Source organism: Colletotrichum spaethianum, assembly GCF_022836535.1.
Source record: "Colletotrichum spaethianum MAFF 239500 DNA, contig02, whole genome shotgun sequence".
In the NCBI taxonomy this organism is placed as follows: Eukaryota; Fungi; Ascomycota; class Sordariomycetes; order Glomerellales; family Glomerellaceae; genus Colletotrichum; species Colletotrichum spaethianum.
Window position 1 is genome coordinate 968145 of NW_026054772.1, and position 18344 is coordinate 986488.

The window sequence follows — 18344 nt, forward strand, 5'->3', positions numbered from 1 at the left end:
TGGGGGCTAGAGGCAGACCGGGACTAGGTACACTAGGACTGGAGGCGAGAGAACCAGAAGCGGGAAGAGGAAAGATCAGATGAAAGAAGCACAATGGAGACTGACTGAGACGGGGCAGGGAGGCGTGGTAGAAGGCAGGCGGATCCCTCAATGAACATGCCCACCACCCCCCTTCCCATTCAGGCCCTATGTCTTGTCGTTCTGCCCCGGTTCCATAAGCCTCTCGAGTCTTGAGCCTGGAGCCTTGAGATACTACGGTACATAGTACATCCTGGCTCTCTCTCCGTTTGCCTGACTAACCCGACAGGGCAGCCCATCGGCGATCTTTCGCCTGACTCAATTCGGACAAGCTCCAACCGCGACGGCCAATGATGACGACCTTCTCGTCGAGACCCCGTCGACTGTCTCGAAACTGGTTGGCTTAGCCGCAACTCCCTGCAAGGTACCGACACCAACACTCAGGGGTAAAAGTGGATACTGCTGAAGACAAACCTGGAACCCTGACACCAACTAGGCCTCAGGGACAGTCCTGTGCATTCTCAGCACTGTGCTGCAGCCCCTGCACAATGCAATGTGGATGTCGTGGATCCTGCCAACGAGGCTCCTTATAGGAAACGGAGCCGATCCGTCATGCGTGACCGACTCAATGACGCCGTCTCCTATTCTGCCCTGGGAGTCTGCTCCGGTATCCGTACGGTTTCGCCATTGTGGCGCCGACGGAAGTGCTTTCTCATTCTAAACTAGCACAAAACCACTCTCCAAAGTACATTCGTCTATCCACAGCGGTATCCATGCAACGCGAACCAATATGTTGTCGTCCGGAACATTGGTCGTACTGTCGAGGTCGTGGCTTGACTGAGACAGGAAAATGAGGATGAAGATGACCCGGTGCGCTGCTCACTGGCCGGCTTGCCGATGAAGCCACCCGGCTTGTTGAAGAACAGCGTCTAAGACTGGGTTATTGCGAAGACGCGGACCTTTCGTACTTCGTAAAAACATCGTCTATAGCTTGGCAGGCCTCAATACAAGTTCCAAGTCCGTATGCAGGTAATGCTCATCGTCGACATTGGGTAGTCTGAAGAGCGCTCAACGCTATTGCCGATCTCCTGGTGTGAATTTGTATTGTAGCTAACTTCGCCGATGTTCAAGTGGCCTAGTAGTGACGCACCGACGCGTGCGCGAACAAGGAACATTCCGATCGCGTGGGCCGTCTATCGACGGCGTTACGCCTTGCAAGACGATGCTGGCGGCCAGCCAGCATTTGGTCAGATGGGTTCCTCTGGGCTCCTGAAGCCCTTCATCTGCCGAGTTGGTCCAGAGTTGTCGGATGCGATCAGACCAAATGCAATCAGCATGGTAAATGTCAAAGCTTTAGCACTTGTACCAAAATGCTGACAACCTTCTTTAATGCTGCGGCGTCGCACCTGTAGCCACCTAGAGTCTGATGGGCCTCTGAGGAGTGCCAATACGATGGTGCTGGGCTGCTGACGGAGAAAATCCACTGTCTCTAAAGGGCCTCTATAGGATGCTTTGTATGGAGCTGGTTGAACGGTCAAAGGCAGTTAGCGCCGTGGTGTGGTGTCTTGGGCGCATGTGGGACACTGGCGTGTGGTGGTCTAGCTGCATGACGCTTCTGCAGGTACGAGGCAAGACAAGCTACAACCTCCTCTCGAAAACCAAGGCCGAGGAGAAGAGCTTTTTGTGAGGGACGGTGACGGCAAATCAGAAGCCGTCGGCTGAACATGGAGGATACGGAAGCAACGGAGGGAGGAGCAACGGGGATTCCACAGTTCGTCTCGGGTCTTATGCAGGAAGGGCGACACAACAAGCCGTGGGCGCCGTAGCGGATGGTATTGGCTCCTGGGATGTTTGCTGGAACGCTTCGAGGTGCACACAAGGCCCTCGGCCGTGGGAAGCGGTCTTTGTGATGCCCTGTGTGAGACATCCCTTTGGTCCCCGACGGTTCAAGAGGAATGGCAAGCCGAGCGCCTCGACGCGTTTGCTGTCTGGTTTTCGCTTTACAACCCTGTCCCAGGCGCGAGAGGGACACTGCCATATTACTTAAGGGAGACGCTGAGCATGCAGTTGCGATGCGATCAAAACCGAGGAGGAAAAGTCAATCTCAATTGCCGACGAGCCTTCCCTCTATGGCGGTCGAAAGGGGAATCGTGGCGTGTAGGTCGACTGACGCCTGCTTGATAGGTAGACTGGGGCTAAAGATCAGGAGACAGGGTAGAGCGGACGGCCACGACTTGACTTGGCATGAGCCCCCTTGCCCGACATACCGTTCGTGGAAGTCGACCATTGCCTGTTTATTCCAGAACACGTCGCCAACGGAGCAACGGTGCAAGCGCTCTCAAGCTCAACGTGCCGTCCCAGACGAAGGAGAAAACGCCTTTAGATCCGGAAAGGTAGTCTTACTGGTGCTCAAGTAAGCAGCCTCGCAATGTTAGGTATTTACTCAAAAGCACCGACGATGTCAGGGAGACGTCAATCAGTCAGTTGAAAAAGAACACCCGAGCGAGGGCAAAGACGCCGTGGAGATGGACGTTGAGGTGCGTCTTGTGACCGGATGGGCGGCGGACTAAGCAGAGTGGCGGCCAGGCAAGTGAGCGATTGTCAAAGGTGTGAATAGCCTGCCTATGCGCAAAACGCCATTGTGCCCATTGGTCAGACATCGGGCGAATCAGCAGGCCGGCTTCCAAGACCATGTTGCCTTGTCTTTGAGTCGACTGTCGATGTCTTCTGCGAACCAGGATACCAGCCGGTTCGTGTTCCGAGCGTGCCAACGAGGCCCTGTACTTGACCGAGTCGCCGTTCTTCGTTGTCGACTCAGTCCCAAATCCGCATCGCGACTCAACCGGCAAGACCTTGCAAGCACTCGGCGGTTGGGCGCTGCTAGCGCAAGGCTTGCACTTGGAGCTGTGGCCCGGTCCCAACTCGGATGGATCGATCGCGACGTGGAGGCTCGCAGGGCCAGGACGGCAGCATCTGAGCGGGTGCTTGACCGCCTGCGAGAGCACCACCGTCCAACGACTTGGCCATCTATCATCGGATGGCAGCTGTCTCCGTAGTGCATTGTTGTTTACCGCGGCAGCATCGAAAGACGAGGCCCTTTGCCACCTGCAATACCCCTCTTTCTACATAGGACGTCGGAAAACGGAACCTTGCAGATCCAAGGTGGAAGAGACGAAGCATGTGTGTGTGTGTGTGTGGGCAAAGGCGGAAGCCATGGCATCCCCTCCACAGCATGCGTGGGACGAGGGATCGGCCGGCGCAACGTTCCACGACAGGAGGTACGCGATGACCGTCCTGGACGATGATTGCTCCATGCGGCGAAACGTGTCGTGCTATTTCAAGAGATGCCCAATCGACACGACGGCTTTGCTTACGTGTTGTTGGGGATCGGCTGCAAGACAGCAACACAGCATGTCAGGATGCTGGCTGTCGAGATCTTGGGGTTCATGACTGCTGCCATTGTGCACCCATACTGGGGAGACCTGACACGGCTCGTGTTGTGTGAAGCGGACGCGTCGTGTAGCTTCTGGAGACTGGAGAGGGGACGGAGGGAGGGCCGACCAGACACGGATCGCCAGGGACAGGGACATACTGGGCAAAAAAGTACAGTGCGGGCGTACTAGTCGACACGCCGTGCTGTACACGAAGTGAGGCATGGATGCGCAGGTACAGTGTCCAATTGCGAGTGCAGTGATGCAGAGCGATCGACCGGCGCCAACAGAGGACGACTCTCGAGCGAGAGCGGCCGAGTTTGACAGAGTTCCACCAGCCAGGAAGACTGGATGAACAACGCCAACAGGGGACAGGGGCCAGGCTCCAAACGTCTTTCGTGACGGGACCCGCTTTCAGTCAGCCGGTGTCTCTCCTTCCTGTGGTTTTTATGGTGCAAGTACGAGAGTAACGGAAGGTGGCCTAGCCGCGCACTGTGAGCAAGCCGTCGTGGGTCCGCCTCTGCTTCCCCATGAGTCCAAGTCCTCCTCCACGACTGCCTTCCCACGACCAGCCGAGTTCTGAAAGTGTGGCTGCATACGACGACGAGTCTGTGGTCTGCGCAAGGTAAGGAAGGCCCGGTCCAGTGTGGTAGTTTCCGGGTTGCGGACGTGGGACCGCGAAGGAAGGCAGTCCAGAACGACGGCTGCATGGAAAGTGCGGGATGGAATGGAGCAGGAAGGACGGGATGGATTGGCGGGACAGAGATGCTATGATATGACAATGCATAGCAGACTACATTATGGTGCCCCCCCTGCCTTTACCACCCAACCTACCTTCACTGCACATGGGACGGCACATCAGAATGAGATAACGGTTGGGGTTCGGGGGCTTTGGGACAGACGGCTTTGCAGAAACAAGCCCCTGCTCAAACAGCCCCGACGAGACGGCTGTGGCTTTGCAAGACTCTGGCGTCGTTTGGATCGCCTCTTGCATGAACAAGGCCCCGACACCGTTGGTTCGGCAAAAAAGAACAACAAGTCCTGGGTGTTTGTTCGTGTCGCTCTGTTCCGTTCCTCTCCAGACTGTTTCTGTCGTGTCCTCCTGTCGTATCCTCCTGTTGTGTCCTCCTGCCTTGCCTCCTTTCTTCCATCCGGTTTGCTGGTGCGGCACGGGTACGTACCTCGACGGTGCTCTACCCCTGTGTCTAGGTAGGTAGCGCCTACCCCGCCCAAGAGTCTACGGGTCCGTTGCAGACCCACACAGTTCCTCCAGCCACAACAGACTTGCAAGTTCCCAGTCACGCTGAGCTGCCCTGGACCTTCCATTCATCGTCCCATTGTCGTCGGCTATTGTGCTTCCCTTTCTCTCGCTTTACCCATTGACGAAAGCGAACATCTGCACAAGCACCAGGCACACGCTTATCCCCGTCTCTGCGACTCTGTGAGCAACGGGCCAGGATTTGGACGGTCGCAAGGGGGCCCGCAGTTGCCTCCACAGATACGGATGCTGATGCAGCGCTGCTTCAAGTCACCTCACAGACGGCCCCCAAAAGCCATGGGGACGTGCCCGACTGAAAGGGTGTGACCATTCTCGCGGGTATCGCGACACATTTAACGCCTACCTATTTGGTCATGATCCACGGCGTCTCCTTCGCGACGAGACGGTGAGCACATAGCCACAGTCGAAGCATCGGGCAGACTAGCCTCGAAAGATGCTGTCAAGCATCTGCCCTTATACTGACACAGAGGACATCATACAGAGGTTCGTCCCTGTGCATCCCTCCTTGGCTTCATCGCCTTTTATCTTGTGCATCAGTAATGCAAGCAGTGTGTCTGTCTGTTTCGCACGACGCACTCGCCGGCGTCTCTCCCTTCTTGTCCTCCCACTTGCTGGGATCGGCCTCCCTTCTGTGATGTGCGGTCTCTCCGTCGCCGCTGCATGTTTCTGCTCCCCCACCTTTTCATCGACAACCACTGGGCACAAGAAGCAGCCCAGTATCAACACGGCAAGGAGCTGCAGCTGCTGGTGCAGGTTAGCAGGGCCCATGGATGATGGGATGGTGCACCTCCTATCAGCAGCCCCGAGAAACCAACGGGCGGCGGTGTGGGAGCTGGGGTGGAGCGAGGACCGAATCGAGAGACCGGCCTGGGGATGCAGAGGCGCAGGAAGACACCACAGGAGCATACATTGGCGCACAAACGGCACAGGATGACAGAAGAGAGAGAGAGAGAGAGAGGTGGAAAAAGTATCCGCACTGCGTAAACGTACCTAGTGAATGAGCAAGACAGAGAGAAGGTCGAGAAAAGGCTAAAACGGGGGGATGCCGCTAAAAAGCCACTTGCAGCAAGGTTTACCAGCTGGAGATGGCCAGGGATACGTACCGTTCATCGGCCGCAGGTACGAACGGTACAGTGGCTTTTCTTGACCAATGAGCGGAGGCGTGTACCTGGCTTTACCCCTGTTCTCCCACTCGTCGTGTGTGTCTCGCTCAGTATCGCCCACACGTCCAGCCCCGGTCCACGTCCACATCCTCCGCTGCTGCATCTGCGTCCGTCCGGCTTATTTTTTTATTATTTTTTATTTTTATTTTCTCTCTCACCCTCGTCCGAAACCCACACCCTTCCACGTTCCCCCATCCATAGCACAATGGACGTCGTAGTGGACCGTTTGGGAGAGAAAAAGACTGAGGAGTCGGACGAAGCATGAGGGAAGGGGGAGAGGTACCTGAAGCTACCGAAAGGGGGAGAGGGAGGGTTTGTGGGAGTACATGCGTAGCCTTGGCCGACGCGTGTGGTCTCGAAGTACCTCGCTCCGTATCTGACTGGTGACTGTGCAAATCGCATGCCCCCCCATCCCATCCCATCCCATCCCATCCCATCCCATCCCCATCCCGCACACGCCACTGGCTGCTGAGCCGCCGCTGCACACCTCGTCTTGCCCCTGTCCCGAAAATCCCACAGTCACACCTCACCACTCACCTCACACCCTCGTCCCTCACCCTCACCCTCACGCGCGCACACATACACGCCTCACTCCTGGGGGGAGGGCCTCCCCGCTGGGAAACGACTGGACTAGGCTGGGCTGGCGGACTATCCTAGACTGTGAGGGGAGGAGTGTGGGAGGAGGGAGGGAGGGAGTGAGTGACTGAGTGAGAACCAGAGAAGGAGACAGGGTGGACTGGCACCGGTTCCTTCGTTCGTTCGCCTGTTCCCTTTTTTTCTACTGGGGACCCGCCTGCCGCCTCGCGCCCATCCATTCCTTTTCCTTTTTCTCCTCTCTTGCCCCCATCCCTCTTTCTTCCTCATCCCATCTATCTCCTCATCGTCATCCTCGTCGTTCACGACAATCCCTTCCTCTCCTCTTCCTCTTCCCCCACTCCCTTTTTTTCCTTTTCACAGTCACTCCTTGAAATAATTCAACCATAAACTCAGCTTCCGAATCCCGTCACTCCTTTCCGGGCATTCTCATTACGTTCCTTCCTGTCTGGTTGAATTTGACACATTCGTTCTTCGCGAACCCACGACACTATTCACACATCTCACCTCCTGATCCCCCTGTTGGATTCCGGACCACGCTCCTTAGCACCTTTGGCCTCACAGCTCCTTCTATACCTTCCCTAGCCTTACAGCACCCTATTTTACAACCTTACTCTACCTATTGCCGCCTTCGAGCGTCCCCGAAACCTACCGCACCCCGTTCGAAATCTCCGATCACCTTCCAGACGCGACTTATACCGAGACAGCTCGACTCTCAAATATCCGTCTTCTGATCAGCATCGCACCACATCAACGCGATCAATCACCTCGACTTCACTTTACCAGACGAAGAAGCACGAGAAACTAGCCATGGCCACTGAAGTCGAAAACCCGGTGGCTCTTGCCCCGAACGCCTCGACTCCCGGCTCATCCACTCCTCAGGACACTTCCCCTACGTCTGCGAGCAAGATGAACCAGACTCCCTCCCCCTCGGCTTCCACCCACAACGGCCAGGCTCCCTCCTCGCAATCAAGGCGCCCGCCTCGCAAGAGCACCCTCACCCAGCAGCAAAAGAACCAGAAAAGACAACGCGCGACCCAGGACCAGTTGACGACTCTGGAGATGGAATTCAACAAGAACCCGACCCCTACTGCCACCGTTCGTGAGCGGATAGCAGAAGAAATCAACATGACCGAAAGGTCCGTCCAGATCTGGTTCCAGAACAGGTATGCTGTCCACCCCATTACGCGATGTTTTCTCCGAATTTTGCTGACCCCCTTTGCAGACGCGCCAAGATTAAGCTTTTGGCGAAGAAGAGTCTCGAGACCGGAGAAGACATTGATTCGATTCCTGAGTCCATGCGAGCCTACCTCGCCATGCAGGCGATGGAATCTGGCAAGGGTCTGGGTGGCCCCTTCCTCGGCCGGACGGGACTTCTTCCCTATGGCCACAGCAACATGCTCATCGGCGGCGACCAGAGCGGCCAGGGCAAAGTTTGTGAGTGATTTATTACCTGCGAGACCACCAAGGCATCTTACTGACAGTCCCAGTGATCCACCATCTTACCTGCCGTTCTCTCAGCATCGGCAAGTGGACACGGGTCGGACAGAACACGATGGATCTCATCATTTTCTACTCGCCTGACAAGTGCACCATGACCTATTACATCAACAACGAACAGGCAGGCTACAAGATCGAGTATCCCTTTGCCTATATCAAGAACATCTTCCTCGAGAATCAGGAGGGCGACCCCAACAAGCCCGGTGGCATCGTTATCGAGCTGAACCGTCCTCCCAACTTCTTCATGGACTCGTCTCCTCAGGCAAACGGGTTCTTCCAGTGCGGCGACTTCACCGAGGACCAGCAGGCCTCGCAATGCTTGGTCCATCACCTTGGTGGCAACCCGAAGGTCCTCAGTGGCCAGCTGGCTAAGCTCGTTTCCCTGGAGGCATTCATGAACCGCAACAACCCCCACCCCTTCATCGACCAGCAGCACGCCCTGTCCGTGTCCGCACCCGTGTCTCCCACTGGACGTCCTTCGTCTCAGCCCAACTTCGCCCAGCCTCACATTGGCATGTTCCAGGAGTCTTGGGGCATCAACAGCATGCATCCTGGCATGCGTGGTCCCGGTCACAAGCGCCAGCGAAGTCGCTCTGTGCCCATGGCCGTCGACTTCTCCATGTTGCAAACGCCCATGCCTTCCTTCTACATCCAGCAGCCGGGCGAGATGTCGGCTCCTCAAACCCCTGGTCCCAACATCTACGCTCCGATTCCCCAGCAACCTGGTGGCCTGGGTCCGAACTTGAGAATCGACACTCAGGCTGGATTCGGTCTGGATATGAGACAGTACCCCATGTCGGCAACGACTGCTTCCCCCTCCGAGTTCCCAACGAGCCCCAACTTCTTCTCCCAGGGACCGGAGCCGAGCCCTCTCCCGGCCTCGAGCTATAACACGCCGTACGGCAGCGCCTTCCTCTCTCCCATGGCAAACCCTTCACCAGGCATGATTCCGCCCTCCGTATCCCCTCTTTCGTTCGGAAGCCACCATGGGGAGCCGTCTATCGTTGAGCAGTCGCCTCCGTTCTCTATGCCTGGCAGATCAGCCTCGGCCGATATCTACCAACAAGGTGACAACGGATCATGCGCCGTGTCTGACGACGGCACCGGCTTGAACGAGATGTACTCGAAGCACACTATCAACCTGCCGATGCACCCTCACTCACCAGCGTATGGCGACCAGGGCCAGAATGACCTTGACATGAACCAGCTGGTTCAGTTTGACAATGTCGACCCCAACTCGATGTCCCCCGAGTCCATGCATCAGACACCTCATTGAGCCTTTTCTCATGGCGGCCGGTAGGCCGAGCATACCAGAAATGACTGGGAGCTCCTCGGAATAGGACATGGCGTACATACAAAATTGGGGCGTGCTCCCAATGCTTTCTTAAGGAAGAAAGGGGAGTTAGCTTGCCTTTGGTCGTTCACAGCTGGCGTTGAGGCGCTCGATATATACCAGATGGGTTGCGCTTGGTTTACTTTCAACACCGATGACTACGATGCTTGATCCAGTTCTCGCTCCTCGTTCATTCATCGGCCACGACGACTCTGCATGACGATACCTCTATTCGGAATCTCGATCATGCATGTCTGGCACAAGCGATCGTACACTTTGCACGTTCTTGGATTTTCTTCAACAATTTCGAGTCATTTATTGTCGCGAACAAACTCATTGTGCTGCGATGGTCAGGGCACTTGAACGTGTTCTACCTCGTCATCATCATCTTTTTTGCCACGCCGAACGCGCAAAGACGACGGCGTGGCCCCTAATAACATTCCCTTCATTGTTGGTTGGCTTGCGCTGCACATCGCTATCTCGTTGATCTTTTTATTTCATCTGTCATCGTTCATGAATCTCAGATGTCTTTGGCCGCGGGGTTGGGAGATGAAAATGGGGAAAAGCCCAGGTGGCTTGGGATTTTCCTGGTTCTTAATCAGTCACACATTGAGGATATACAACTCTCCGACACACTTTTTTGTCTACCTATACTGTTGGATATTTTCTTGGTTTGATGGGTTGTGGGGGAGCAGGGGCTTTGTGGCTTTTGTGTGTTGTATGCCGGCATCGCAGCGGCGGTAATGGGGAGCCGCTTGCTTGGAGGCCGAGCAGCGAAGAGGCTTGGCCGGCCGTTGCTCGAAAGAGACGGTCGGCTTGTAAGTATTGACGATAGATTTGAGAGACAGATGGGCATTTGAATCCCTGTTTTCCCACTTCACATGAGCTGGACCCGCGACCCGGAGTGTGTGCCCAATACAGCGAACAATGAACGGCAAACCCCGGGGAGGCTTTGACTGGTGATGATTTGCGACTAACGACATTGAAGATCCACGGCATTCCGTGGCTTTACTCCACCGAGTATGCACTACGATAAAATCGTTGGGATTGAAGCGATGTAACGTCAGAGGGTAGTCCAAGTTCGAATTCCAGAAAGGATGGCTGCGGGTGCGACCACGTCGGCCGAGTCTGGACGAGCAGCCTTTTTTTGGATCTCGCGGTGACACGAGATTGCAGAGTTGGATCGGGAGCCCATCGGGATAGTGGGACAGGACCCAGAGTTTGTTGTTGTTTGGTACCGTCACCGAAGGCAGAGTAGCATTCGGCTTGGTTCTAGAACGGGTGGGCTTTTGTAAGGCAGACTCGTTTTTGTCGTCGGGTTCACAGTTAGGGGGTATATGCCAGGTGGGCGTATTAGGCATGACTTGCGTGTGTGGTAAGGCTGAATATGGGTTGAAGAGCGGACTTCAAAGCCGTGTGTGTTACGCACAGATAGGGTCGCAGCAGTGCTGACGCTGCTGTTCGTCCCCGTTTTCTCAAAGTGGCTTTCTGAATGCGGGCCGTGAGAAATATGTGTCGGTATACCCCGACTTGGGGAACGAGAAGCATCGACGTTGCAGCGGTACTCATCACCACGGAAATATAGTAGCAGATGGTCCATTACCCTCGTCCGTGAAGCAGCGAGACGACCGAGAGTGCGAGGTAGTCAGTATGAAGGCCATGGATTGTCCACCTTGCCTGCTCTAGCTCACTATCTGAATACTCTGGGTCGGTTCGGTTTGAGGTCGTCGGTAACCGCGGCCGCGGTCGGGAGGCCGCGGGGTGCAACAAGCGCGGGTCTCCGCTAACACGAGGGCGAGGAAATTGCAACCGCATTGTTTGCGAGCATGGCGGGAAGACGACCGGAAGACAATAGCAATGGTGTGGGACGTGAGTCGTGGCACTGAACTCTGAACGGGAGAACGTGCCCAGAGGCGGATCCAACGGGAGCCGTCAAGAAAGGAATGCAGGGCTTCCAAACATTGGGCGTCTAGGCGAGGCGCGGTGCCTCTACCGCAGGTCTTGACGATCTGCACAGGACGCCGTCGAAGACAGGGGCACAATGGGAAGACTAAGGGCGAGGCATCAACGGGCGAATGGAAATGGTGAATGGCATGTCCACAAGCAAGGTGTCAGGCCGGACAGTGAAATGCATCACAAATACGGAGACTTTTGCGTGGTCTTTGTGGGCTTCCGACGGATAGATTGTTTTTTTAGAGTTCCCAGCCCGTCTTTTACTCGCGTTTCCTGGATGGGATTCCCCTGTAGCAGGCCGGGCCACCTACCTGTGCGGCCACGTTCGTCCGAAGGTTCTTGGTGCTGTCATAGGTATGCAGATAGGTCCCTCTTTTATGTTTTCCAGAGTCGAGTCTGTACGTACGTCTGTCTAAGCCGACGTTGGGCAAAACCCGATGGGTTGTGATGCGAGCGCCGTCCGCGTCTTGCCTCCGGCCGGCCAAGAAGGCGCTCCCCCGACATGTTTGTGGGCGGGCAACTGGCAATGATTTCCATACGACCGGGGCGTTTCGGGACACACGGAAACGAAACCAAGAAAGTTTGATGGAAGCCATGACGGTTGCCAAGATGTCATGGCTTTCTCCGCCTTCGGTTGCTGTGCGGGAATCTTGTTGGTGGTGGTGGTGGTGGTGGTGGTGGGCTGAGATAAACTCGTGGGAAAGTCGAGGCACCGCGCCATGGTTGACGCTGCGATTCAATGCTGCTGTCCTTGCCGCAGCTTCCGTAGAAGCAAACCGCCCCCTCTCGAGACTCGACCCAGTCAGGTGTCTATGCTCGGGGACGCGGCAGGTGCGGGCGGGCGACTGCAAAGAACTACGTACCAATACAGAGAACCGCATCCTGGCTCCTGCCTCCTTGCGCACCTCGCATTCTGGCATCCTCTTGCCCAATGACGTCCTCCATGCGGGGCACGCGATACACGTAGTGACTTGCCTCCCACGCTCTCGCTGGACAAGTCTTCCCCGTGGCGTACCTTTTTCTTTTGCCCGCCTCGATTCCCAACATGCACCTCGCGATGGATCCCAGCCGGATGTGCGATGTAGTGGACGTGTAATAGAACAATGGTGGCAGTGGCAGTGCAAGTGCAGATATGTGCGCCAAGCCTCACTAGAGACACCAACGCCAACTCGAACTTCGTTTCGCACCCCGTGGTTGGATTCCATCACGCCCACCTTGATTGCAGCCTACCCACCCCCGTATTCAATTATCCCCCTTCCTTCCGGGTGGGAGCCACTGCCACGCCTTGACGTTTGGCCAAGCGGGCCTGGCCGTCCATTCTCTTGCGTGTCGATGGCGGCGCAGCCTCTGGATGCTGCAACCATTACAGGTACACGTCCTGCCAGTACCCGACTGACTGCGTATCCTTAGCTTGCCCCGTCCAATATCTCTACTCTGTGCTCCCAAGTACCGAGGCGTTTCCAGACGCGCAATAGAAGGAAGGATACGTCGGTCCCATTTCCCGGGCCCCTACGTCGGCGCTTCCTTCGGCTTTCCGCCTTTTACGGGAATACAGCACCGCTCGTCCTGCAATCCTTTTTCCCGCGTTGCCTTTCTGTTGCAATTTGCTGTCTAGTACCGTGTTGCCTCGCCTTGCTCTGTTCTGACCACCGCCACTGCTCTCACTCACATCGCCAACACCAGCATTTTCCCTACATCACCAACCTGAGATCGACCTCACATAAGCTCTCCTTCGTGTTCCAGCAGTGACGTCGCATTCGTCGATCCTATTAACTGCGCCAGACGGTTTCAGCCCTGCGAGCGCAACATTCTTCCTATAGCTCTTAGCCTCTTGCACTGACCCGGGCCTTGGAATCTTCGCGCTCCCAGCAGCCACGCCAGATACAGCAAGGAACGCGCCACCACAACCGCGTCGGGGGCCAATGAAGAGCTCTATGGCAGAGCCACTGTGGTGAATCCGGGCCGCCATCTAGGGGATCCGTTTAGGACAAGCCCAAATTTGCTCTCCTTCTAGTCGCAAACTAGACCCAACGACGACTAACCCCGAGCGCGCCCCTCGATCTGCGCTGCTGATGGGGTCCTAGACTGAGACTACCTCGACCTAGACAGAAAGCGACCAAGCTTCGCCCCCTCGAGAATGGACAGACGAGACCTGGGCGACGCCCCTTCGCAGCAAGATGAAGACAGCGACCCCGCCCCGAGTCCCCTACCGAGCTCGAACCCCTTCGACAACCACACCCATGACAATTCTCATGACCTCCAACAGCCGTCAGGGAACCCGGCGCATCGCGCAGCGCAACGAATCCAGCCGAGACGAGCCGTCACCGAACCAATGGGCAGCAAGGGCGCCCTCGACGGCGGCTACGTCCGCTTCTCGGATGAGCTGCCTCGTGACGCCGTGCGCGGCTTCGACCCGGCCTCGTCGCACCCGAATCTAAGCAACCCGGGACTCTACACGATCCCCTCGAGGGGCGACCTGGAAGGCCACGGCCTGGCTGAGCCGTCTTCTTCGCGGCGCGCTCGTCCCAATAGCGACCAGAGCTCTGGCCAGCCTTCGGATGCTGACCTCAAGTACCCAGTCTACCGGCCAGAACCGACGAAAAGGACGAAATGGCGTGTTGCGAAAGAGTCCATGAGTGACCAGCTCAAGAAGGCGTATGATGTCTACATCATCCAAGGATTGTTGCGCCAGAGGCCGTTGCCCCCGAGTGCAGACGGAAGACACATCCCGCTCGACATGACGAGGAAGCGAAGCGACGCCCTCATTGATGAGCGCACTAAGAAGCCGTACGCCAGCAACTTCATCCGGTCTAGTCGATACACCATATGGAGCTTCTTACCGAAACAGCTCCTGTTCCAGTTCAGCAAGATGGGCAACTTTTACTTCTTGGTCGTCGGTATCATCCAAGCCATACCGGGACTCAGTACCACAGGCCAGTGGACAACTATTGCGCCTCTCGCGGTATTCGTATCGCTGTCGATGGCCAAGGAAGGCTACGATGATTACCGCCGCTATCTTCTGGCCAAGACCGAAAACCTGAGTCGTGCGTGGGTTTTGGGTGAACGGTCACACAAGGCGACGGCGAGAATGAAGAGTCGCAAGGGAGTTGAAATGGCCGAGGCTTCGGAAGATGGCTGGACCGAGATTGAATGGCAAGATCTCAAGGTTGGCGATGTGGTCAAGCTTCACCGCGACGACGACGTTCCGGCCGATATTGTCCTACTGCACGCGACCGGGCCCAACGGCACAGCCTACATCGAAACTATGGCTTTGGACGGAGAGACGAATCTTAAAGCGAAGAGGGCGTCCCCGATTCTGGCCGAAAGATGTCAAACTGTCGAGGGAATCAAGTCCTGCCAGGCGACCATCGTCTCCGAGGACCCAAATTTGGATCTCTACAGATACGACGGTCGTGTTACCGTCAAGGAAGAGACGCTGCCGCTGTCACTCGACAACGTCATCTACCGCGGCTCTACAGTCCGAAACACCACTGAGGCGATTGGTATTGTTGTCAACTCGGGCGAGGAGTGCAAGATCAGGATGAATGCCCACAAGCACGTGCGCACCAAGGCACCCGCCATGCAGCGCGTTCTCAACAGGATCGTCATCTGGCTTATATTCGTGCTCCTTGCGCTGAGCAGTGGCCTGACGTTGGGCCACTATCTTTGGAGAGACCCCAACGAGGAGCGATCCTGGTATCTCATGGGTGACAGCATCGAAATGAAAAAGATTTTCATTGCCTTCATCCTGATGTTTAACACGCTAATCCCGCTGTCGCTGTATATCAGCTTGGAGATTATCAAGATCATTCAGTTCTACATGATGGGAGATGTCGAAATGTACGATCCTATCACTAATACGCCGATGGTTGCCAACACTACAACGATTTTAGAGGATCTTGGTCAGGTTAACTACGTCTTCTCAGACAAGACGGGTACCTTGACCGAAAACGTCATGCGATTCCGCAAGATGAGCGTTGCCGGTACTGCCTGGCTGCACGACATGGATATCGAGCGGGATGAGCAGGCCAAGCAGAAGCTTATCGAAATGGCCCGAAAGAAGCGCAAGGGAAAAGGAAAGGACAAGAACCGCGATAAGGTAACAAGCGACAACGAGAACAGCTCGTCCCAGCTTCAACCGGCTCAGAGACGTACATCCTTCACTTCCCACGGGCGAGGGCAATCCGCCAACAGGGCTCCTCAAGATGAGATTGAGCTCAAGACCGAGGATCTTCTCGACTACCTGCGGCGCAAGCCCGACACCACTTTCTCTAAAAAGGCCAAGCAGTTCCTGCTCTGCATCGCTCTCTGTCACACTTGCCTACCGGAAGTCAAAGAAAACGGCGAAATCGACTACCAAGCTGCTTCTCCTGATGAACTGGCCCTGGTCGAAGCAGCGCGCGATTTGGGATACCTCCTTATCGATCGGCCCGCGCAGTCGGTCGTTTTGCAACTCCCGGAAGCTGATGGGTCTACCACAAGGGAAACGTACCAGGTTCTCGACGTGATTGAGTTTAGCAGTCAGAGGAAGAGAATGTCCATCATCATTCGCATGCCTGACGGCAAGGTCTGCGTCTTCTGCAAAGGCGCCGACAACGTTATTTTGCCTCGTCTCAAGCTCAGTACCCTGGCCACGCAGAAGGCAAACGACGTCAATCGGAGGGCTTCAGTCCGCAGAAGCGTCGAAAAGGAAAAGGCTCAACAGCAACGCCTGAGCACTAGCGGCACACCTCGCAGCAGCTTCATGCTAGGAAGAACGTCAATGTCGGAGCGACGCAGTATGATGAACCAGAGAATCTCCAGCGACATGTACAGGCGTTCGAGCGTCGTCAATGATGATCCCGAAGCATGGTCTCCGCGTAGAGGGTCGGCAGACATCCTTTCGCCCATAGGCGCCCACGACATCTGGTCATCACCCCGTCACAGCATGGCAATGTCAGCGAGTGAAGCCGAGGTTGATGAGTTCATTGACGAGACGACTGCACTAAACGAGGGCGCAGTCCTCGAGCGGTGTTTCCAGCATATCAACGAGTTCGCCTCCGACGGCCTGCGAACCTTGCTTTACGGCTACAGATATATCAGCGAGGACGACTACAGCTCATGGAGAAAGATTTATCAAGCCGCTACTACCAGTTTAGACAGCCGACAGGAGAAGATCGAGGCAGCCGGTGAGTTGATCGAGGACAAGTTCGATCTTGCTGGAGCTACGGCTATCGAGGATCGCCTGCAAGAAGGAGTGCCAGATACCATTGAAAAGCTTCGTCGTGCCGGGATCAAGGTTTGGATGTTGACAGGAGACAAGCGCGAGACCGCCATCAACATCGGACACTCTGCCGGCCTGTGCAAACCGTTTTCAGAAGTCTTCATCCTGGACGCCACCATGGGCAACTTACAAGAGTCTATCCTGTCGACTCTCGGCGAGGTTGCGCGAGGTATGTCTCCCCACTCTGTAGTGGTGGTGGATGGCCAGACTTTAGGCGTTATCGAAGGAGACGAGGACCTCAGCTTCCTCTTCTTCGATCTCGTGGTGAGAGTCGATTCGGTCATCTGTTGCCGTGCCTCTCCTTCGCAGAAGGCTTCTCTTGTGAAGCGCATCCGTCGACAGGTGCCGCATTCTCTGACCCTGGCTATCGGAGACGGAGCCAACGACATTGGCATGATCCAAGCTTCTCACGTCGGTATCGGCATTTCGGGTCGTGAGGGTCTTCAGGCCGCTCGTATATCCGACTACGCCATTGCACAATTCCGCTTCTTGCAGCGTCTGCTGTTCGTCCACGGCCGCTGGAACTACCTGCGAACCGGCAAATACATCCTGGTTACCTTCTGGAAAGAAGTCGTTTTCTTCCTGCCGCAGGCGTATTTCCAGCGCTACACAGCATACACCGGAACCTCTTTGTACGAAAACTGGAGTTTGACGGTGTTCAACACGTTCTTCACTTCACTGTCGGTCATCCTGCTGGGTGGATTGGAGAAAGACCTGCAGGCGAAGACGCTTCTGGAATTTCCCGAGCTTTACACATACGGCCACAAGAATAGGGCATTCAACGTCAAGCTCTACATCGGCTGGACGTTTATTGGTCTGATTGAGTCGTTGATCATTTTCTGGGTGACATGGGCTGTCTACAACTCGTTACCGTTCGACCAGGACACGTCTCTCTACGCCATGGGCAGCGTTCCCTTTACCGTCTGTGTGGTGTTCATCAACATCAAGGTGATGTAAGTTGACCTTGTGTGAAGCCGTATGAATCCGTTACTAACGTTTACAGGGTCCTCGAGATGGAGAACAAGAACGTGATCATCTTGATCGGGTTTCTCATCTCAGTTGGCGGCTGGTTTCTCTGGAACATCATTCTCTCTGCCGCTTTCCAGAACGTCATGCGCATATACCAAATCCGGCACGCTTTCCTCCAAAATTTTGGCAGAACACTGAGCTTCTGGACCACGATCCTCCTTGCGCTTGCGGCGGTCGTTTGTCTCGAGCTTGTCGTCGACGCCATACGCCGCGTCTACTGGCCCCATGACGTGGACCTGATGCAGCGTCTAGAAAGGCAGGGACTCAATGAAAGCGACGGGGAAGCCGGGCACGGGCACAGCTCCGGAACGGTATTGGAAGTTATCGGAAGCAAAACGAAGTCGGCCGCTGACCATGATGAGGAGGTGCGGCCGTCCAACGTGGATGGTGCGCCAAGGCCGAGCCATGCCACAAGCCGTCCGTCGTTCCACCAGGCAAGACATTCGAGAATGTCGAGGGAGGAGCATGCTCCCCGACCCTTCACGCCCCCGGTCGAGGAGAGTACCGGGACCCTGGAGGGGGAGCAGGATGCGCAGAAGCCGTCTACGAAACCACAATTATCTCTGGCGACAAGGTGGTTGGGTAGCAAGAAAGGCTCCCGGGCGGACGGGCCGATCGAGCTGCAGTCTACAAAGGCATAGGGGATGTAGGTACATCCGCGCGATCCGAGACGCATACGATATGAGACTCCATGGTCTTTGTTATATGGGGTTTGCGATCATCGCAGAAGGGGAACATATGTGATCTGTATATGCAAACAGTTGCACCTGGGAAGGCTTCG

The 18344-nt window shown here is 55.8% G+C and overlaps 2 protein-coding genes across 2 annotated transcripts; both read left to right on the forward strand.

Moving 5' to 3' along the window:
• Positions 1–7295: 7295 nt before the first annotated feature.
• Positions 7296–9261, forward strand: ColSpa_01151 (homeobox protein HOY1; the record flags this gene model as incomplete). Its single annotated transcript, XM_049267363.1, has 3 exons — positions 7296–7651; positions 7711–7922; positions 7970–9261. The coding sequence occupies 3 exons, from the start codon at positions 7296–7298 to the stop codon at positions 9259–9261; spliced, it is 1860 nt and encodes a 619-aa protein (XP_049123320.1).
• Positions 9262–13408: 4147 nt separating this feature from the next.
• On the forward strand, positions 13409–18204 carry ColSpa_01152 (putative phospholipid-transporting ATPase DNF3; the record flags this gene model as incomplete). Its single annotated transcript, XM_049267364.1, has 2 exons — positions 13409–17487; positions 17538–18204. The coding sequence occupies 2 exons, from the start codon at positions 13409–13411 to the stop codon at positions 18202–18204; spliced, it is 4746 nt and encodes a 1581-aa protein (XP_049123321.1).
• Between the last annotated feature and the right edge of the window lie 140 nt (positions 18205–18344).